This window comes from Strix aluco, chromosome 5, assembly GCF_031877795.1.
Source record: "Strix aluco isolate bStrAlu1 chromosome 5, bStrAlu1.hap1, whole genome shotgun sequence".
Classification (NCBI taxonomy): Eukaryota; Metazoa; Chordata; class Aves; order Strigiformes; family Strigidae; genus Strix; species Strix aluco.
In genome coordinates, this window is record NC_133935.1 from 75,048,917 (window position 1) to 75,072,649 (window position 23,733).

Here is a 23,733-nt window from a genome sequence, read left to right on the forward strand (position 1 = left end):
AGCTCCCAGTAAAAGTAAACACATCTGCAAAATATGCAGTTGCTTAATGACTATCAGTGTAAAATGCTAGTATTTGTGTTATATGTATTTCAGGTGGAACCGAATAACTATTCCCCTTCCCAATGCTGCATTAACAAGTGACACCCGGATTCGATGGAGACAAACAGGACCAATCCTTGGAAATATGTGGGCAATCGATAATAGTTAGTATGCTTACCCATGATCATGATACATCAGAAGAGTAAATTTTTATATGCTGCTCCAAGTAAACGTATTTTCCACAAACACAAGTCAAAGGATTTTCAGTTAAATTCCTTTTCTTCTCATCTGCACTTGGTAACAGGCACATTTTGAAGCTAGAGGGGAATTCTGCTATTTGAAAAGACAATAACCCTTTTTTTTTCCCTTTTAATTGAATGCTTTCAAGGAAAAGATATTGGTGGCAAAGGCTTAATACAGCATTTCCTCTGACTGCTTAGTCCTAATTACATAAATAGGTACTACACTGAGCTATTAAGGACATGTAATGTGCCAGCCTAAGCAACAGCTACAGCATCTGGGACATATTTTTCCTTCTAGACATAGAAGACCTTCATAAAGCAATGCTGCTACTAAAACACTGACAAAATTTTTGCATTGTTTACAGTATCTTCAGGGGGAAAGTACCATCTGTTTCAGGGTACTATTCTCCTTTTAGGAAATTATTTTTCACCTACCTGTTCTTTAAATGGATGTGAAGGAGCTTATATTGACTTGTATAATTATAAAACTTAATGCAGAGGATAACCAGGGCCAGTCTTGAAAGGAAATACTTTAAAGCACAGAAAAAGTATTTAAGAACACAGGATAAAATAGATACAATGTATGAAATGCAGAATTAAGCATGACTGAAAGGTCTAACTATGAGAAGGTGCAAAATTTTTAGCTTGCTCATTAGCCTTAAATGATTTGGGACTAAGTAAACTACATTCAAGATTTGTTTTGTTAGGTGTGTGAAGTATGTAATTTAAAGATTTAGAATAGCCTGTGAAATTTTGTAGTGATTCCCAGTAAGTTTTGGTATGGAGTCTGGGAATAGTAAATAGTTACATTTTGCAAAATCCTTAAAGTAAACTAATGCCTAGTTTTGAAAACAAAATCTTTGAATCTGATAAGGTAATGCCACAAATGAAAGTTTTTCACAAAAAGTAATGAAAATTATTCTCTTGATCATAGTAATGGGAAGTAGCATCATCTTGACATTCTGGATGTAATTAATGCTTGTCTTTAGAGATGATGACATACATCAAAAAGAAAGTAAAATGAAGGGAAAATTTAGGTATATAAATATAAGAAGATGTCTGTAAGTATCTGCAAAGATGAGTTGCTACCTAACGAAGTGCAAACTCTAAGTGTTGGAGACACTCATAGATGTTCACAGAAAAAAAGCAAGATGAAATCAGTTCAAGGATCCAAATCCTTTACAACAGAACAAAACATCAAGATTTTGAAAATCAATGGACAATTCATGTATTTCCACTACCTTTGCTTGTAGAACAAAATACAATTCCATCAAAGGATGCTGCATGCTCCAGTGTGTACTATCTCAAAAGAAGTTTTACCAACCATCTGCCTAAAAAGTGCCTGCTCCAAAATTTGTTTGAGGTGTAGAACCGTGATACGGGAATCAAGTCTTAAAGATGAACATGTTTCTGAGGTTTTGCATGCCTCCTTTGTTAGATACTAGTGAAACTGAAGCTTTACTCTGTATTGTAGGGAAAGACTGATAAACACTGACAAGCCACTCAAATTCTTGAAGAGAGGAAGATTTTCAAGAATTCAGCGCTCTGACTTTTAGCTTCACAACTGTTTCTTATGTGAATTAAGTTTTAAATGAAATCTGGAAGCTGGCCATCTTTTAGAAACACTGGAAAACCGCCAATTTCCATAAAGCTTTTTAATTTTGAACGACATCATTACATCTTTAACCCTTCTACTTTTACCACCCCCTCAAAAGGACCTCAAAAGACACAAATAAATCAAACAGACAGAACAGAATTTTTGCACCCTGAAAAGTGAGAAAACCTAGAAATCACATGAAATCGGATGGGGAGTTAGTTACAGGGAGTAACTAACAGGGATTTAGAGTGCGTCTGCCAGAGAGTACTGACACACTGCTATGATGGGCAGCATCATAAAACTAGGAGATGGAATAAGTAGTGCTTGTTATAGATTATTTTAAATTGGTGACTATTTGGATGACATTCCAAAAGTCACAGTGCAAGTGGATAACTCCGAGTAATAGGCATTCTTCAACAGAAAAGATGACACTATTCATGGTTAAGGCCTGTTTATCATACTGTATTGAAAGAACATTGCCCACAAGTTACCACTTTGGGCAACACCCTGATGAATGCTTTTCTTTATAGTTGTGCAAGGAGATGTAGATTATACTGAGATTTGCTCTTCTTTCCATCCTTCATATTTTTCACATAATATCAACACTGTCAATTAGGAGTCATTATAGGCAGATGAAACAAAAGCGTAAAACAATTCTGGAGTATTTTTGAGTGCATATGATTTGAAGCTTTTTAATTTGAAAGAATCAGTGAAAGTGTATGATATTTTATAGTTACTTAAGACATACCAGGGCAGGTTCTAATTCCAGTAAGTCCAGTGAAGTTAAGTATGTGGATTTCAGTGAGAGAAGCAGTGTCACATTTCTAAAATCTACAAGACTGCTATTGGAATGTACTAATATATATACTGGATTGCATCTCCAAAGTAAGATGAAGAAAAAGGAAGGCAAGAAAATGGTCAACGCATAGCAAATCATCTGATCTCTAATTAAAACATCACTAGTGTCTCAAGTCACAGATTACCCATTAAATAATATATTATCCCCAGCTATCCTTGACACAGTCAAGTGCATTTTATCCTTTTGTAGACCTCTTGCAGCTAGTGGGATTAAGATAAATACAATAATTGTATGATCAGGTCTGTGTACTTTCTTGTATTTGTTATATTCTGTTTATCACATAACATAATCCTTCATTTAAATGATTTTTTTTTTCTCTGCAGTTTATATTGGTCCATCTTGCCTCAAATTCTGCTCAGGGCGAGGACAGTGTACTAGAAATGGCTGCAAGTAAGAGTTATAATTCAGTACTTGTGCTCAATTTTTATCACACAGTTCACTTATGATCTGAAAGTTGAAATGATTTTCATTTCAGCCCTTCCTTTTTGAGATGACTAAATATAAAACTAGCATAGACCCCAGAATGCATAAAGTTCATTGGCGAGCTAAAGATCAATCTTTCTAAACAGCAGCATATTTAGTATTTTTTTATAACCTTCTTTTAGGAGAGAATCTAAGTTCCAGTTCACCTTAAAGTGTGCTACAGGGCACACTGAAATCTCAGTGATGAATGCTTTATACGCATTTATATGCATTTATAAGAAGGTGATTTGGGACTGTATCACTTTTATATTAAATTTTAGGAAAGAATCACGATTTTCATAGTTCTTATATCCCATAGCCTAATAGACCTCAAGTACAGAAGGCCAACACTCCACTTTTTTCTGGAAAGGGTTCCAGCCTAAAAAGGTACTTACTCAAAAGCAGTAAGCACATCCAAAATATTGCTGTAATTATTTTTAGGTATAATCAAGAGTGTGATCCACAGGGCATTCTGTTCTGTTACTCAGTTTCTTGTAATCACATCTGACATGCTACAGATAAAAGTAAATTAATCATTTTACATATCGAACAACTGTAAATTATGTTGGCAGTATTTCTGCTCCAAAAATGAATAAAAATATTTCTGTATTGTGTGTTATGTGTAGATTGGTGGGGTGTTCATAACTATGATTTTTTTAAATTGGAAAAATAAGTACTAGCTAAAAGAAAGTCATTGGCAATGCAATACCTAAATAAAGTTTAAAGAGGTTCTTGGTCCTCAGTTTTGAAAGGGACTTTGTAGCCATCTTCAGTGCATGAACAGCTGCCACCACTGTGTTGGTTTGTCAACCAACCACAGGAGAAGATGGGCCATTAATTACACTGTTCAATCTTTCTCATCTGCAGGTGCGACCCTGGCTTTTCAGGGCCGGCGTGTGAGATGGCGTCACAGACCTTCCCCATGTTCATCTCAGAGAGCTTTGCCAGCTCCCGCCTCTCCTCCTACCACAATTTTTACTCCATCCGGGGGGCTGAGGTCAGCTTTGGCTGTGGGGTCCTGGCCAGCGGCAAGGCCCTGGTCTTCAACAAGGATGGGAGACGCCAGCTTATCACCTCATTCCTTGACAGCTCCCAGTCCAGGTGAGAAGGAAAGATTACTAATATGAGGCAAAGAAATTGGGGAAACCCCCCCGTTTCAGCTACAACCTTGTGTATTATTAAGCCAATTGTGTTTTAGCAGGAAGAAAAGTTTTTTAAAAACTCCTAGTTGCATATTTTAATGATGAGTTCATAGCCTTGCCTTTTTTCCTCCTGCTTTGTGAACAGAGCCCAAAACAGACTGGAGGGAAGTTATTGTAGATCTCAGATGGAAAATATGAAATGTTAATATCAAACCTGAGTGTCAAAGCCAAGTGCTAATTAATTATTTATAAGGTTGTGTTTATTTGACAGCTTGTGGCAGCTGATTAGATCCATTCACTATCTCTCCCTCCCTTTCAGTGCCTAATAAATAATTAAATGCTGTAATGATTGGCATTTTTTAACTATATGTGCCACATTGCATTACTTGACAGTAAAAACAAATCACACGTACAAAACCCCGTAACTGATATTTATCAAAATTTGTCTAGATTGAGAAGATCTGAAAACAACCTGGTTAGGAAAAAAACCCCAAAACACTATGCAAATGGTACCCTATAAATATTTGTGTAATTCTGATCCAGGTTTCTGCAGTTCACACTACGCCTGGGCAGCAAGTCAGTGCTGAGTACCTGCAAAGCACCCGACCAGCCTGGGGAAGGAGTGTTGCTGCACTACTCCTACGACAACGGGATTACCTGGAAACTACTGGAACACTATTCTTATCTCAACTACCACGAGCCAAGGTATATACATAAATATTAGGAGGAGCATTATCTACGTGCAGTTAATGCTGGTGGTGGTAGTCACTGTAATGCAGAGAGTAAGTACAGCTACCCACATGGTATGGAAGTGGAGATCTTTTACTGCACACTGAAAATTACCACTTTTGATTAAAATTTTGCAGCTGTTTTGGGCACTTCCCATTTTTGCCTGCTTCTATAAAAATGAACACATGGATTTAACGGCATTCAAGTCTCAAGTTATGTAACAGAACAAGCTGAGGCAGTGCAGGATGAGGGGTAGAAATGGACTCATGGGAAACAGGGACATGTCTCTTCCCATGGAATCAGCCACTTGTAAGGAAAAATTAACATAAATTATTTGTAGCTTTGAAGCCATGGATACCTTCACTACACCATCCTCTGGGATTAGGAGTTTTCAGGCAGTGCAGGACAGCTGAGATAAAATCTGACCATGAGGGTCTTTCCAGGTCAGCAGGGAAATTGCACCTGCTCCCATTATGAAGGGGATTACATGACTTTGTGCCTGTGCCTGTTGGTTGGACTTGCTGTCCTGGGAGGACCTTCTGGTAACTGTGCCTGGGAATTGTACAAATCTTGAAGAAGCTGAACAAAGAGCTCATCTTGTCTAGCAGCACCTATGTTTGGCATCAGACTAGAAAGAAATGTATCTATCTGATGTATTTAGAGAAGAAGGTATTCTTTACTGTTACACTTGTAAGACCATCCACTGATTCCAATAAAGCAATGCAAAATCAGGAGTCTCCATGAGCACACCTGTACCACAAGCCCAGAACAATATGGGCTGGCTCTGTGCAAACCCACTCAAACCTGGAAGCATCCACCTTCACAGGGTGCTGCAGCAGAGCCAATAAATCCCAATGAAAGGAGATGCTCTGCAAGGGGGCACATAAGAGGCAGACCCGATGGTGACATCGTTTGTCCCATCCCAGTGGGTCCATTCCTACCTAAGGGTGGCTTTGCGCTGGGTATTGCCCTGCATCCTCTTCTCTACTCCTCCACCCAGTTCCAGGGTAATGCCTGAGTCAACCCCAGGTGTGGGACTGTAGATAGTCTGCAAGTCCCTTTAACTGTATTTAACTTTCATTATTTATATTTATTGAGCTCAGATCAGCACATTAAAAAAAAAAAGATCTCCTCATCCTGTTAAAACTCAGTACAAGACATACAATATACAAAATGTGATTAGGAATAGTCTAATGGAAAAAACTTGTAATGTTAAATACATTTCCTGGGAGCTATAAGAAATACTCAAAAATCTGAGAGGAATTACTGTATTTGGTAGAAGTATACTGCATGTGGACTTCAATTTCTGAAGTTTTAAATGTTTCCAAAGGAAAGATCCTAAAAACTGGAACACTCATAAACCTTCTTCAAAATTTCCTTTCCCGTCCTTTATTATAGTCACATATATATTTTATATGGCCCTGTTTCTAATTCTTAGATTCAAGATTACAGCTGTAGGAATTCTATTTCCCTAAAGCTTTTTAATATATAGTACTATGAAATTTTTATAACAAAAAGGAAAATGCACATTCCGGTGACTGATTTTACTGAAGTTTAAGATATAAATGTAGTAAATTATATTGGTGCCAAAGACTTTTTTTTCTTTTTCAGATTAAGTATGAAACACAATTTCTGTTGTTCTGACAGGGCAAAGAGCTAAGCACAACATACACAGGTTAGAAAGGTTTTGCCATGGGATATCTATCTGCTCTGGGTAGATAGAAAAATGACAGACATACAAACCTGAATATAATGCTGGCAATAATTATGATGAAGAACATGAACACCTTCTCATGTTATGTTGTCTGAAATTATCAGCATTTTTGGTAACATAGATGGACTGCTGCAAAGTTTGGCAATCAATCTGTATCCAGAAATTTAATTAATCTTCAGTCATACAAAAAATAATTACACATTTAATGTTCTGCAGAAAAGGTGCGTTTAATCTGCTAACATTTGACAGCTGCATTTTTCTTCTGAGCAGAACAGCAGTGGGTTTTCAATATTAGGTATGCGCATAGCTTGAAAGAATGAGATCAGAGCAAAGGTCTCCCAGCTGGTTTTTAAGAAATCTAATGGTAGCTGGTAATGTTAGTAGGAACACTTTTCTTCTCTGCAGCAGAAAAGTCATTAGCAAGAATCACCCTCCCTCTCCATCTATCTCCAACAAATCGAAGTCAGACAGGAGAAGCTGTTATAACTGGAGATGTAGTCAGGTTCTGCATACTAACGTATGTGCCATATACAGTCATTTACACCAACGTTTTTGAACTGTGTTTGCTTAATCCCCTGGGATGATAAATTTATTTTAACATGTGTTAAATATTTTAACATCCGATAGTTGTATCAGTGGTGTATGTCATGATTTAGGATTTTCTGTAAATTACTGTCAGTGAGAATTAGTGTCCATGTGGGTGAGCTTATGAGAGTTAAGAGTGAAAGGGAAGATGCAGGCATCAGAGACAGCTACCAGCAGAGAAATACGCCCAGGATTATAACAGAGCATTAGATCACACAAGTGCCAAGTGCTTCATGGTGTACGCTGGATATAGTGCTCCTCTTAGCCGGGGTGGCAGCTTTCCTCAGGTTCACCCTACTGAACAATGGAAGACAAAATCATCAGTTGCTTTTAGCATCAGTAGCGATTTTGTGTCATTTGTGCCTTTAAAAATTGACCCAAAAAGTCATAGAGTTACTGCTTATTAGGGAACCCTTGGTGGAAAGAAATTCCTTATAGTTTAATCACATGCCAGAGAGTAGCGGGTCTTGGTCTTTCTCTTAAAAGGATATTAAGTCATTCAAGCATGTGTATTTGAGCGGCAAAAGAAATGTATCTGCCGTACATAAAGCGTGTGCACTGCTGGTCCCATGCCACGGGGACACAACCACCATCACCTCTGGCTGTCCCTTGACACTGCTCTCTCCAGCCTACAACTGGCAGAAAGCAGCTCCTAGAAATGCCAGCCAGGAATTTTAAAGTGCTTCCCACCTGTTTAGCCGAGCTGTTTGATTTTCTTCTTGCTAATGGATTACTGTATTCTTCTTTAAAATCAATGTGATATTAAACAACAGTATTACAAATTTACTCTTTACAAGGACAGTTCAGCAAGTCATTTTTAAGAGTGTGGTTTTGCACTAAGAGCGCTGCAGGCACAGGACTGTTTCATATGCACAGAACAAAACATTATAACAGGCAGTTTAGAAAGCCTTAAATCTGGAAAAAAATTAGTGCTAAAGTGTGAAATGATGTTTCCATTTTACCTGATTTGTCATTTTATCCACATTTCCTCTAAGAGAGAAAGAAAAATATCAGCTACACGATGAGCTTGACGAAAACCCTTTTGCCAGCAAGTAATTGTACACCAGTGGAGACATATGTCCCTGTTGCCAGTCTGTTTCACAGCTCACATGCATTGCATGGGGCACCATGGTCCTGGTGATTTATGGAGCTTTCAGGAAGGTGTTGCTCTGGCAATTAATGCATGCTCCCTGCTGCCGTGTATGATAATTGCTTCTGGAAATTAGATATTCTTAATTTTCTTTGCAGTTTGTCGATTATAAGTTTGTTGACATAGCTGCCATGACAAAACAGGTGACCTTGTATACCAAGAGAAGCACCTGGGACTCACCCCCAGTTGCATCTCTTTGTAACTACAGAAGAAAAGTGTCTGCCATGAAAGACTACACATAATCACACTGTCTGACAAGATGAACCTTTTTCACTTGCGTGTCACAATTTATAGGGGTGTGTTCTTCTAGGACAAGAGCAACATAGGCATGATGTCTGTGCTCCGCAGAAACAAGCACAGATGTTAAGAAGATGCATGTCTTCAGATCAGTATAAAATCCACTGAGTCTGAGAAAATGGAGCTGGAATTCGTAAGTCCTTGTCAGCTGATCATCCCTTTGCCAGTCTAAGCTCCTGGCCTTCAAATAGAGGGCATTCAGGTTTCTTCTGGCAAGAAGAGCACCTTTAAATTTACAGAGAGCTCCAGAGTAGCAGCAAAATTTACAAAATTGGTGGAAACTCTTTTTTCTGGCTTTTGCACATGGCTGTCTTTCAAGAAATACGTTGACTACCAAGACAACTAATGATTGCCCTGTCCCTGTCACTGCTAGAAGCTATACCAGTAGATGCTAAGGTATTTATGGGCTGAATTTAACGCCTGATTTTTAGGGTCATTAAGAAAAAATAACCATAAAATACATCCCCATGGAATTATTACAAACAGCAAAGCTTTCAAAAATAATTTTGTTTTGTTTTCCAGAATAATTTCAGTGGAGCTGCCTGAAGATGCAAGACAAATTGGCATTCAGTTCAGATGGTGGCAACCATATCACTCTTCTCAAGGAGAAGATGTGTGGGCAATCGATGAAATCATCATGACCTCCGTGCTTTTCAACAGCATCAGTCTGGACTTCACCAACCTAGTTGAAGTCACACAGTCTCTGGGATTCTACCTGGGGAATGTTCAGCCCTACTGTGGACATGACTGGACTCTTTGGTGAGAAACACATATTCATTTCTGCTCTACTTTTGTTTTCTTTGTCTATTCATCCTGCTAAGAACCAAGTACAAATGAGTCTTTCTGGCAGCTATTCAGAATGATTGTGTCTCATCCTCACATTATGTACAAAAATACAGTTGCTAATCTAATTGCAATTAGCAGAACGTTTTTACACCCCATTGCACAGAAATTTGTGTTTGATGGAACCGTGAATGTAGCATTCTTTCCCCACAAAATATTTAAAGAATATCTTAATAGAAACAATTTAGAAAATTTTCATAATCTTAACTTGAAATCCAGTCAGGTTAATATGGGTTATGAAATAATCTTTTAATACAGACTCTGAATATTTAGTAAATGGTGCTCAAATCTGTTTACATAGACATTAGATTACACTCCAAAAAAGGAAAGGCAGCAGAATGTTGGTAGAATGACCTTAGTCATTTGTAGTTATTTTGTCTGATATAATATCCATTTAGTCATTTACACTGTGATCAGCATTGTGACATATTGCAATTATGCCTAAAATGTGTGGTGTATTTAAAACAAAAGCAAGAAAACATCACCTGCCTCGAAGCAAAAAAAAGGCAAGAAAAGAAAAAGAAGTGAAAAAAAAGAAAAAGAAAATTCTGTTCAGACTGTGTAAAAATAAGCTTTTTCAGTAAAATGTTAACCTGCTTCACAAAAATTAAATTCTGGAGTACATAAGTGTACCATTTGGAATTAATACAAGGGAAGTTCAATTTAATCTCTATGTTTTGATTAAAACCAAATAACAGTTTCATGCTAGTCTGAGCAACATAGAAACCCAGTATAGCTTTAATTGGCATAGATATATATATTTGGAGAAAGTACAATCACAGTAATTATAGAAAATCTCAAGAAAATATAAATAATTTTAGAGTCCCCATGGACACTCAGAGAAACACTGTTGGAATTTTATTAACAAGTATCTCTGAACAATCTGATTTGACTTTCTGATCATCTGTCAAACTAAAAGGAGTTGGCTTAGCAGTAGGAACAACACTGAATGTGTTCTACCGGTGATAATGAGGCAGTAGAAGCACCATTAACCACTTTAATAAGGACAAGAAAGGTACTCGCTGCTCATTAAAATGAAACAACATGTTAGGGCTCAAACTGTTTGCATCTTCTTCATCAAAGAGTTGGAATGAAAGCCCTTTAATGACATTGTTTTCCCTCTGTTGTTATAAGACCAGTTTATCGTGGGGAAGGGGGTAGGTTATTTAAAATAGCAGCGGTTCCTCTGTTTTCATCCTATGACTCTAAATCTGAATCAAAATAATAAACGCCAGGCTAAATTCTCCATCCCATATATTGGCTAGGATTTGTAGTGCTCAGTCATAGTGGAAATGTTGAACTTCCATGCATCAAACAAAGAATCAAAGCCTTTGCAATATTTCCTTACTATTTATGTATAAGTATCTTTCATTATCACTGGAAGACATGAACTCTATCCTTCACTGACCTTGTTTCTCTCAAGGGAAATTTTTAAACTTACACAAAATCTGTACAAATGGCTGCTAGTTAAATTAATTATTGTTGGCTTTTCCCAGCTGTGAGTCCATTTGGTTCTCATTTTCTAACTCATGACTTCCTGTAAGCAGAGTTTGCAGTAGCACTGACACTATCCTCTTGAGAAAAGACTGACAACTGCTTTTTCATTAGTAGAACTATGGTAAATATGCTATAAATCATTTTACAGGGTGTCATCCCCAGGCCCATTTTCACTGAATTGCCTCTAATTCTCTATTAGGCCTCTGTTTCTGCCTCAGAATCTATAAATCTGAAATATTTATCCTTAAAATTGGGGAAAACTGAGGAGGGGGATTCTTATTTTTGTTGAAGAAGGAGGTTTTTCTATTCAATATCGGGCTCCATTTAGAGAAGAGGGGTTTGTTTATATACATATGTTTTGAGCAAAGGTGATTTTTGGGTGTTTCATAATATATACACCTGGAACAGTCACTTTATTTGATTCTAATCATCATTTGGTTTCAGATTGGTTCTTAGACTTTATTACTGCAAGTGTATTGAGTATACTGAAAGGACTCCAGAACACTTTTAAAATGAAATGTTTGATGATGTACGTTAATTCATCACTTCTCCAAAGTCATCATACGCAGGCAAGGTTTTGACCCAAATGCCTCTGGAGTGTTACAGACTATTTACAGACACTTGCTGAAATGCATTTAAGTATTGATAAGGATGCTAACACTTACTCTTTTTTTTTTTTTTTTAAATATTCATCTGGACACAAATAAAATAGTGTTATATAAATAAACTGTCTTCAATCAGATTACAACATTATGATTTAACTCAATGTAACAGACAATAGCGTGTCCCACTGTCCCTGGAACAGCCTGTGGGAAGACTGTAAATCTAGCTCATAATGAACTGTCCTATGGAGCAACGTAATACCATTGCCCTACGTCAGCTTGATAGTTTACCTGTGCTTATAAAATGTTTTGTCTTTTAGATTAATTATTACTCTGTAACATGCAGAAAGTGTTTTTCAGGTAATCGACTTAATTAAAATATATTAATACATTCAGGAATTACTTAGCAAAGTAGGTACGGTGTGACGTAAAAAGACATAAATGTCTTCTGCCTTTGATGGGAGCAAAGCTGGGGCTGGCGTGGGTGTTTGGCCACCACATTAATATTCTTGGTCAATGCAGCTTTACAAAACCAGCTGCATCCGTGTGGCTTTTCAGTATTCCTGAAAGTACTGGCCTTGAAAACACAGTAACTCTGGGGATCCCAGAGCAATTTGGAGCAGCACAGATTGGCTGACATTGGCTGTGATATCATTCCCAGAAGTACCAATTAGTTGGCAGTGCTTGGAGGGAGAGCAATTGTTCTGAGGGCACCTATGGGTATTGTGTTCCTGCGCCTCCGCAGGTCTAATTATATACGCACTAGAAACCAACTCACAGCTACATATCTATACAAAAATATAGCCTCTGCATTCTCATTTCTGAAGATTTTTTAGTTAATTATTGTTATGCCAGGGACATTCCTCTGTCTTTTGTAAAATCTGGAAACGTATTCCAGATGCATAACTCCCAGAACAAAGAAAACATTTGGTATTCCAGCAGAAGAGCATACCCCTAACCACATACACGGGAGAGTTGGAAAGCAAAGAAGTGGCAAGTAAGGTGGAGCCCCCACCTTTAATGCTACCGTTGTTCAGCTGGAGGCAATTTGTGGATGATAAAGGACTTTGTGAACCTATAATGTGATTTCCTCCCCTTAAAAGAGCTTCTTATGGAGCATCACAGATTGTCTTCATCTCATCACTAGCTTCCTTTGTCACATTTCTTTAATATCCATTTTAAAGAGCTGTTTTGACTTTAAAATAATGCTTACTTAATGTACTGTGTACAATATCCAGTGGCTAAGTTATTAAATGAAAATAAATACTAAACTTGAAATGTTTTAATCATGACCTGAATGCCACCAGTAAAAAAGATTAGAGTTTAAGATTTCTTTTTCTAGTTTTACACCAGCAATATTGAATAGAGGGAATTTTTGTGGAGACAAAGACAAAATGAAACATTTAATTCTTTGCACCTATGCTGAGAACCAGTCATTCACTTGTCTTCCATCACTTTGGGGAAGACAGCTTCTGGGCAGATGTTCATGAAACTGTTTAGTTTCAACATCTTTGTTCAGATGAGCTTTAGGTAACTGTAATATATTGTGCCCAGGTTTATGTGTGCAATGCCAAATAATTTTCCAAAGCATTGCTATGTATAACTTTCAGCTGATTACACTGCACATGGATGACTGATACCTGAAGAGGCTGGTTGTACTGGCACAGATTTCCCAAGAGGACTTCAGTAAAACTTTAATTTCCCACATCAGCCATGAAATTTCGAGCGGCATTGTGGAAATTAAAACTGTCAGACCAAGTCAGCTTTAACTTTTAAATTTGCAGGTTTTTATCATTTTGAAAAGTGCAAGATAAAGTTTGAAAGAAAAATAAATTCAGGCATTATCCAAACAAATTCTTCTGAGATGCATTCAGTTCTAACAATGAAGCCACTGATAAGTGTACATTGTATCCTCTGCTCAACTTAAAATTATCCTTTTCAGTGAGAAGAAAAACACTGACAACCCTGACTGAAAGAGCAAAGAGTTGACATACAGTTTTCCAAGGCAACTTACTGCCTTCTGGTCCAGTTGTCCATGGCAGCTCCCCAGAAGTGGAGGGAATGTCCATCCACAGCTGGTTTGTGGTGCTGATCGATGTAGACTGGGTAGTTTCATATGGTGCCATAAGTTGTATCATTCTTTAGGAAATGAAGTCACACAGTGCAAGGTCAGAGAGTAAAAAGAAGCCTGGATCTTAGCTTGTGCCAAGTAACAGGAATTTGATAATGACAAAACTAATGTCAGTTTTCAGTAATTTCTTTCAAAGCTTTAAGGTAGGATGCTGACATTTATGGCATAACTGCTCTCTGTGGAAAGGACACTGTAGAAAACAGTATGGGTCAGTGAATTAGTTTAAAAGAGTGTTAAGTAGCGCTGACTTGTATTCCTAGTCCTTACACTGACTTTGTCATGACCTTGAATTTTACAGGGGTAGAAGTTAATATCTTTTACTGTATGGTATTGAAAGATTAGGATTTCTTATTTAAGATGATAAAGTGTAACTTACTCTACCATAAGGGCAAACTTGAACTAGATTATTCTCTTCATCACCACTGTACCGAAGGCAGATTTTTATTTTTGCATGATGATTTGCAGTGATTTTCTTTAAAAAGATGCAATCCCTATCCTAAATTTTTTACATTTAAGAACAGTTGTAGAAAATGTTGAAGCTGAAAGGACCAGAGTACTTCTGAAGACACTAACTAAACAACTCAAACTAAGGAGAGGAAGGCAATTTTCATTCTATTTGAACTTACTTAAAAACATTCTGTTTTGAAGGCTAGTGTGCAGGATTGAAAGTTTAAGTTGTTATTACTTTGTCCTTATACCTCTCTTGCATTCAATTTTTTTTTTTCCTTTTGAATAGTGCATAGAAGAAAACCCTGCATTTAAACTGAAAAAACCTTGTAATTTCAAACTATAGATTGTGTACCATATATGTGATAACTGGATACCTTGTATCGTATATAAGGCTTCATGTGTTCCAAACATTACTACTGACAAAATTATCTTATCCAACCCACTGGATAATATACCTCTTATATCAGTACTTCCTGCAGAAAAGAAGCTGAAGATAGGTGATATTAATTCTGAAACACAGTCAAAAGTCAGTGAATGCATTGCATATAGAATCACTTGAAAATCAATGGAATGAAAAGTCTATGTAATAAGAATATTTTAAACTAAATGTAGTGTATCTTTACTGTCCAATGTTTGAATGAAATTACAGCTGTTACTGTGATATGACCTTAGGCAATGGACACTCCTGGGGAATGAACTTTCTTTATGTTGTTTTTTCTGTACATTATCCTTTGCTTGATCCTAACTTGATCCTTAATACAAAGAGCATATAGTAAGAACTAACAGAATAATTCAGTGTTTCCCACTCTGGGATACATCAAGGTCTTCCTGGTAATTTGCAGAAGTACCAACAAAAAGATACTCCTGTGTGTGGTCTCATCCCATGTGCCAATCAGCAGAACAAAGAAAGAAGCATCACTGTCTTTAACCCAGAACCATTCATAATGTTCCCTTCTGAATTATTTTGTGGATGGATCCTGATTCTTTCCTTACATCTCTCAGTTTTACAGGAGATTCGAAGTTAGCTTCTAGCATGCGCTATGTGGAGACCCAATCTATGCAGATCGGAGCTTCATATATGATACAGTTCAACTTGGTGATGGGCTGTGGTCAGGCGTTTACTCCCCATATGGACAACCAGGTGAAACTGGACTACTCCACCAACCATGGCCTCACGTGGCATCTTGTTCAGGAGGTGAGGCTGGCAGAGAGGACCTTTGTCTTCCATAAGCTCTGCTTATACAAAGATTATCTGAAATATACCTGTGGCACTGAACAAAGGAAGATGTTTTCCTCATTCCCCTTTCTATAAAGAAATTCTCAGTTGGAATCAGTCAAAATAACTAATAGAAGTATTTCCACTGTTCTTCGTGATATGTGGAAGAAAGGTATCTGAGAGCCTGAAACACAAAATTGTGACAGGGATGGACCAAGGCTGAGAAAAGAACTGGGTCACAGTTACAGAGAGCTACAGAGTAATGGCTGAGATCTTTCCTGTGCTATTGCTTTCTTTTTCAAAGCAAAATGCATCTACTGTTTCCTGGAATTTAAATGGATAGAAATTCTTTCTGACCTTGTGCGCAGCCATTTCATAAATGGAAAGCGTATGCCTTCAGGGGATTGTAATGTAGAGCCTTTCATCCCCCATCCCTGGTTCAAACACAGTCCAGGGCCATAATGACCGGCTGTTTCCCTGTCTCTGCTAGAAGTGCAAATAGCAGTGTTGGCTGCTATTTCCCCATGTGACTCAGCCCTGTCTCAGCACAAATGCGAATAGTGCATTTGGCCATAATTTGTGCTTTTGTTTTCGCTCTTAGATGGCAAGCTGGACTTTCCCTGGCCTCAGGGTGAACTAACCAAGGTCCTTTGGCTGCCTCTAAGTAGGTTCAGAGGCTGTCAGGGAACTTGTCCTGGTATCTTTTCACTGCCTGCTCTGTAGGTTCACGGAGAGATTTAAACGTTTAGTCCCACATCTTCTATGAGCAATGAAAGCATTGTCCTGTTACCTTTTGCCCTGTTGTATTTCACCACGTTTACTTTGGTGGGCAGAGTAGAGAAATGGCAACAACTGAATTTTTGAACTGCAAATCCAAGTAATGCTTTCTTACCTTAAACAGAATTCAGAGGAATTGTATTTCAAACGGTGTTCATGTCTTTTATACCTTCCAGGCAACATCATGGTGTCCAAGAATAGTTCCTAGTGGTTGGTGTTTGGGGTTTGTCCTTGCCATCAATGGAAGATCAGTTGCCTTCAGATTTTAGTGCTTCTTTCCTCTCTCAGTGGAGCTGAGTTCAGAGAAAAGAACTTGCAGCCAAGTAAATTTCTCACAGCACTCATGTTGCTGTGATAAAAGAGTAATAGAGAAGGCTATTTGTAGTATATTTCAAGGATGTAATCTGGCAAATACACAAAACACTAATTAATTAAAATGTTTGAAAGTTTTGTTTGCTTTGCAAGCACTGATCAGATCCTGTTTTGTAAGATCTTTTAGGGGAGATGAATCAACGAAAAATGATTGAAAATTGCTGGGAAGGAAACTAAGCCTTTAGAAAATGTGCTGAAAAAAAACCAAAGCAGAATAAGCTCTCAGATCTCCATTTAGTGCTCTAAGATATTTGAGCAATAAATTTTTCTGTAAAATAATATATTCTGCCCTTCTTCATATTTAATATATAACTATTACTATATAATTTAACTATATAAATATTCTTAATTGCTTCAAATACTGTAGAGAATCAGTGCTTTATTATCAGTTTCAGAGCAGTCAAAGTAGGCTACTTGCATAGGCAGGTGTGTGCCCCAAAGGTCCCCCTCTTGCCTGACACCCCACAGGGGATGAGCACAGCAGCGAACAATGAGAGACTCTTGGAGAGGTGGGGATGGTCAGGAGGAGCTGTGCTGTGGCAGTAGTGGCAGAAGGGACTCTCTGAATGGGTAGCTAGAAAAGGTACACACAGGCTGGTGATAACATTGAAGCACTTTATTAATACCTCATCAAAACCATAGCACAGAAGTTTCGAGTTCTGTTCTGGCAATACATAAATAAATGAATGGAATAATGCAGAAAAATGGAGTAACCTGTGAAGGCAGGTCTAGAAAACAGTAAGAGGCTTGGATAATGGACTTCATTTATATTTAATATAAAAAAGACATTATAATGATCAGATTTTCTGAAAAGAAGAAAATTTGAGGAACAGGCCTCTCTACTAATCTGAGTTAAATGCAGTAAGAATCATAGAAGCAGAAAGGGGGAGCTTACACCACTTAATGTAGGTGTCAAAGGTATTACAGCTGCAGAGCATGGTAAGGGCCTCTGAAGGCAACTTCAGTAGACCATGGTTGTGGCTCTGTCTGTTCCTACTGCTGCTCCCCACTGCAGATGGAGGGAGTGGGGGGAGCCAGCATCCCCAGGCAAGGGCTTTCAAGTAGGTCTCTAAAATGACTGGGAGAATGGTCTGGAAGTCACTTTCATAGACTTATTCCGTAGTGGACTTGTAGACTTCATAGACAGCGCTACATTCTGGGGTGAGAATAGTAAAAAAAAAGAGCTAGACATCCTCATGGAGGAAGACAAACCATTACTAGTCATTAATGCTAAACACTTTAAATGAGTCATGTGGCTTTCTCCTATCCTTAAATGTACTACTGTTAGTTTTCTGAGAAATTTCTCTACATCATGCCAGGATTTTTCTGCTTCTGGGTCTTCCACTCCAACACCTGGACCCAGGCAAGCTCCTGGTTCTGTGAATGTTTAACCCTTGCTGTTTCTAATTGTTTATCAACATTAAATCTGGTTTTGAAATGTTTTACTCCAAGGAATGTCTTCCCAGTATGCCGAGCTGTCAGGAGTTTACATCAGCAAGTATCTACCACTCCAGCGAATTTACTCAGTGGAGGAGAATCACCGTCCTTTTACCACAGAAGACTTGGTGAGCATTTATTTCTTCTTTTTAATTTTTTTGGGGGGTGGGGTGGGTGGGTGGGGGTTGTGGGTGAAGATAGTTAATCTACTTTTAAATTGCTATGACAAAGATCAAGTATTCTGTAGATCATATTCAACCCAGTGGGTGCCAGGGTACCAGCATTGACCCTGTTGCAGGTATTTAACATAAAATGCCTTCCTTACATAATTAGAGAGTGAAACATTGGTGAAGTCACCAGAAACTATTGTTTAGGATTGTTTTTAATACAGTTCAAACCTTTTCAAAAATAGTGGCACTTGTCTGTAAATGCCCCACTGGAGGAAGGCTTTATTTGGATTGTTAATTTTTATTTTGCACATTCCTTATTGTTTACATCTTCAGAGCAAAGCCTTGTATAAACAATGATTCATTTCTGGGAATTTTTTACCTCTTGATTCTTTTTATAGCATATCTTCAAAAATAACATTCTCTTCTGCAAGAAACAGCAACAAAAATTATCAGAAAGCCCTACCCTATTCAGCTTATTGTAATCAAACTTATTTTGCCTGCTCTAACATTTTTATTTATTTAACAGCTGATTTCCTCCATTATTTATTTTTAAAACTTTATAATAACATACAAATAAAAAGTTGTCATAAATCTCAATAATCTTCAAGGCTTCCTTCATTTGAGAATTAAATTATTCCAATTAGAGTTACACTTTGCTTATGTCTGACCTGAATCCATCACAGCAATTGCAATGAGAGCATGCTCAGATTAAGTTATCATTGTATTTCCCTGTCCTTCATCATTTTTCTGCACTCTCCCTGGCCTCACCACAACCTATTTATATCAACACCCCACAATGATATCTTCTTTCAACACACTGGCCATTTTTACTGCACAGCCAATATTCAGAATTTCCTATTTCCAGGCAAAACATCAGGGGCAAATATTGAATCTTTAGAACATATCAGGTCGGATAATACCAAATGGCACAAGTAAATCTATGAACAACTGCTTTGCAGTTAGATTATAAAGTACTAAATCTTACATGCTTTATGTGCCACCAGCTGTAAAATCTGTGGCTCACATAGGCAGTTAGGAGTTTAAAAAGTATCTGCAATTTTGTAGGTTATACTCTAAAGTAGGCTGTTATTTTTAAATTCATTTATAAGATATATACCGTACTCAAAGTTATTATTATACACTGTATAGTTGATGATAATACCAATGTTGTGGGCCTTTTTTTCTTCAGGATATAGTAATTTTCCTCAGCATATGAGGTGACAGAAACAAATAATTCCATTTTAATTTAGAAGACTATGGGGAGAAATTATGATGAAATAATAGCCCGGTTCCTGTTTTATGCTGCGCACAAATCATAAATATTTCACAGTCTATCTTTTATCTGAAGGGATTCCTGTCTGTTAGCAGAGTTTTGTTTGTAATTAAGGTACAAATTACCACTGAACATTACTTTGCTCTTCATAAAACACATTTTCAGTATGACTGTGTTGTGCTATGGCGTAACTGGGGTGAAGAGGAAGGATGGCTGCTTGTTCCCCACCAAAACCAATCCAGCACACCAGATGCATTTCAGCCACTTTCCCTGTTTTTTCCCTCTTTTTCACTGTCAAGGAGTAGACCAAGGGCTCGGTCACTCCTTTGGGTTGAGATTGGGAGGGGATTTTTTTGCATTTTTAAAGCACTTTACTAACAGAGGGCAAGCTTCTGCCTTTACAAACCTGGGGATTACTGGTGAATAATTGATGTGCAGAGCTCCTCTGCCAGCCTGGCCACACAGAGACCATCATCCCAGGGGCCTGGTAGAGAATATGCTCTGTAGGGCTCTTCTTCAGGATGCCCTCCCTCCCTCTCCTCTCCCTTCCCCACCCACACTCTGTTGCAACAACCACCCACGGGCAAAAACTTAGTGATGACCAGGAAGAACAGTGCAGAGGGAAGAGCCAGGTCTTCCACCTTCCCAAAACTGGGGTGAGGGGAAGGGGGCACTTGGGACCCTCCTTCTGGCTCAGCCCAACACAACAAGAGCTGCCAAATACACAGCCTGCCCTGTGCTTACTGCTCAGGGAAACAAACCACCTAAACGAGGACTCAGGACCAGGGCTTGAAGTCTCATTAGCCTTGCTCTGGCCCATGACATGCCCTCACACCCCTGCGCAGCCACGCTATGATGGCCAGAGCTTTTACCCCTGCATGCACAGCTCTTTGCTGAGGGTTTGCACCCTGGGTGTGTAGGTAGCATCAGGCTGTGGTACTGTGCTCATGCAGCTGGAAAGTTGCTCTTAACAGCACCTATTTCTCTTGTAAAACTTTCTGGGCGTGCTGGTATTTCTGTACATCTGTAGATGTTCTGCATCTGGCAAGCATTAGTTTACAAGGTCTCTGTGTTATCCAAAATTTGGGATGTTAGGAAATCTGCTGCAACAGTGAGACTTGTATTGGAGAAATGAAATGTATGCACCTGGTTGCTGAAATTGTATTGTACTTGAATTGAACATTTCTAACACTGATGAAAATTAATTTCAGTTTTATGGGAGGCATTTACATATGAACAGGCCTTAATGAGATACAAGCAGCTGTCAGTTGCTGACTTCGTAAACAAATCAACACCTAATGACTGAATGAGAGTTTCAGGATAATTGGGTAAATGTAATTATGGTAACTCAGAAGGTAGCAAATAGAATTTTATCAGCTACAAATTTGCATTAGATCGTTAGGGTTTTTAATATCAGGAGAGAAGACAATGATTTTATTCAACTCGCATATCTGAAAATTTTTATAACAGAAAGAACATCATTTCACTCACAATACATTTGGGACATGATTTCCTTGTGCTTATGTAAAATGTCATGCAAAACCAGTGACTTTTATTTGACATCAACCTGATTTGGATATAATGTCATCAGAAAGCCAGATTGTCTTCCAGTAGCATCAAAAAACCCAAAACAAAACACCCAAACCAAACTGAGTAGAAATATGAGGAACTAGGGAGGTTTATTTTGCTTGTAATAAAATGCTTTCATAACTCCCCTATACTGCACTTCCCATTTGAATAGGTGTCCAAATGGTGACTGTCCAGAAAACCAGTATTTCATCACTGAGAATGCAGCTGACACTCAGCTTCTTATTCTCTTTTCTTAATTAACATGGGTATTTTAAATTGTTGATTACCATTTTTAACAGCATAATCCTCTTAAGCTGTTGTTACCTTGAGGTGCAGAGCAGCCTTGGAGAGCTTTCAGAAACTGAGTAGGACCAGCTTTTCAGCTGCGTTGCTTTTGCAATTGCAATTCAGCCTAACACTCATTATCCCTTGCCCAGAGAGGAATCTGAATCTGTGAAAACTCACAGCCATGTGACAGTGGGCCTGCTTTCGGTGGGTGCCCCATGACCACCTGGCTGTGTGGGAAGGCGAGGGCAGCCCCTCGCCTTGCTGCAGCTTGCAGGCCACAGGATTCCTGCAGCAGTAAAGCTGTCCCCAGAGGAGAGCTCTCTTTGTCTGCAGCTAAAAATAACCCCTGCTTGCTAGGATGTGGCTCCCAGGGGACCGTCCCCAGTCACCCAGCTGATGCACACACCTCCATTTCAGCCGCATGTTCATCTCCAGACAGCAATGCGACTCCTCCCTATCTTCCCTCCCCCGAACTAAGGGAAACAAATCTCCTGTCATGGCTGCATTCATCTGGGGGAACTTCTAAGTAACAAGCGGGGCTGAGGCCACTGTTAGCTTGACGTGCAGCCAGCATCTAAGACCTGCGGAGGAAGATGGAGCCGCCGTGGCTGCGTGTAGCTCTGTGCTCTGCGCCTGGTTGGGTGGCAGTGCCCTGCATCAGGAGGGGGGTGATGAACCTGTCCAGGGAAACATTTTGTTCAGGTGAAACACACGTGAGCCCCAGCATGGACTGTCGGCCCTGGTATCAGCTCTGCGCCTTGCAGTGCAGGCCCAGCCCTGGGAACAGCCCCTGGGCACAGCGGTGTACTTTGGTATTACCCATGAGTGGGCTCTCTTCACCCTTTGTGTAGGGCAGGTGTGAGCCTGGTGCCCCAAAACCAGCCATGAGGCACCCACACAGCCACCCTGCAGGGGTGTTTGCACCTGGCAGTGGCCGGCAAGCGGCTGAGGAAATGCCATTGACACCACACCAGGCAGCACCAGGAGCTGTGTTCAGGGGTCACCACCACTTGTTGAACACCACAAGACTTCCGCAGGATGGCAAAATTGCCCCTGTATGATTGTAAATCCCCCCCCAGTTTGCTGTAAATACCCCTGGGCTGCAGTCACACACACCACCTCTACCCACACAGCTTCACTGAGGAAAACTGGAGGAGCCCAGCCAAGATGCTCTCCCTCCTGTCACCTGGGCAAACAACATGACACAATTTTATTGTGCTGGGAGGTCAGGTGGGCACGGGGGTTGCCTGCTCTAATACCTTCCTTTGGTTTCAGTATTTTTATTTTCCTCAGCACACACGAGAGTTAACACCAGTCATTACCACTCTTTCCAAAGCACACAGTCTCTGTCAGGGGTCTCCAAGGTGCCATTGATGCTCTGTTGTGAACATAAGCACAACCAAGGGGATGTGCTGGCTTCAGAGCACTCCAAAACTAACAGTAGATAATTGTGGTGAATATTGACTGTCCATTGTGTCTATGCAAGCTTAAGAAGTCCTTCGTGTGCAGATTACTGGTATTGTGCAGTTTTAATGGATAATTCATTGCTCTTGTAATGTAGCCCATCAATACATTATATCCCAAGGGAGTATTTAATCGGCAGATCTGCCCCCACAGATTAGTTCTGCATGCTGTAAAAATGTTTACAGTATTTGCAATATCAAGCAGACACTTAAAACAGACAAGAAGGGTTGGTCAGCTTCACTTGGTTTTTAAAGAAATTCAAAATTGGTATTTTAAAAATTTCTCCAAGTGTGTTCTAAACTACTGTTTGTATGCTTCTAGTATGTGACTGGATGGTTAACTGCTCTGCCATACTGTCCATTTTAGCTGCACGGGCCTCCTCTATCAATTTTTCACTTCTATACATTCAAGCAGGTGGCTCAGCCACCTTTACAATACTCATTTTAATATGTCTTATTCTAGATAAATTTTGGGGGGTGGGAAGGTGAGGAAAGGGCTTTTTATCTTAAATTAGGTTAACAACATTATATCCCATGCCATCGTAACATAGCTATATGGCTTAGAAACAAGCTAGGAAAGAATCTCCTGCTTGTAGGAACCTCCTGCTTCTCATCCTCAGCCCGCCCAGTCAGCCCTTGGCCAGGCCCAGGCTTGTCCCAGTTTAAAGTCTGATTTTTAATTATCTGCAGTCAGCCTCGCTTTCTCTGTCCATCCCCTCCACAGCTCCACAGACCCAGCCTCAGTGCCCACACTGACCCCACCACCCCTTTTTTTCCCAAACCTATCACACAGCCAGCACAGCCTCTTCTGCTCCATCACGATGAATGA

General features: G+C 39.2%; 1 protein-coding gene across 2 annotated transcripts in view; it reads left to right on the top strand.

Moving 5' to 3' along the window:
• The window catches only part of RELN (reelin), a 296,224-nt gene that overhangs the window by 191,521 nt on the left and 80,970 nt on the right, over window positions 1–23,733 (top strand). For both annotated transcript variants that reach the window (XM_074827840.1, XM_074827841.1), the window contains exons 16-22: window positions 94–203; window positions 3,061–3,127; window positions 4,067–4,300; window positions 4,885–5,046; window positions 9,339–9,575; window positions 15,342–15,534; window positions 18,157–18,269. In XM_074827840.1, the coding sequence (XP_074683941.1) occupies window positions 94–203; window positions 3,061–3,127; window positions 4,067–4,300; window positions 4,885–5,046; window positions 9,339–9,575; window positions 15,342–15,534; window positions 18,157–18,269 (1,116 nt within the window). The remainder of the gene's footprint in view (window positions 1–93; window positions 204–3,060; window positions 3,128–4,066; window positions 4,301–4,884; window positions 5,047–9,338; window positions 9,576–15,341; window positions 15,535–18,156; window positions 18,270–23,733) is intronic.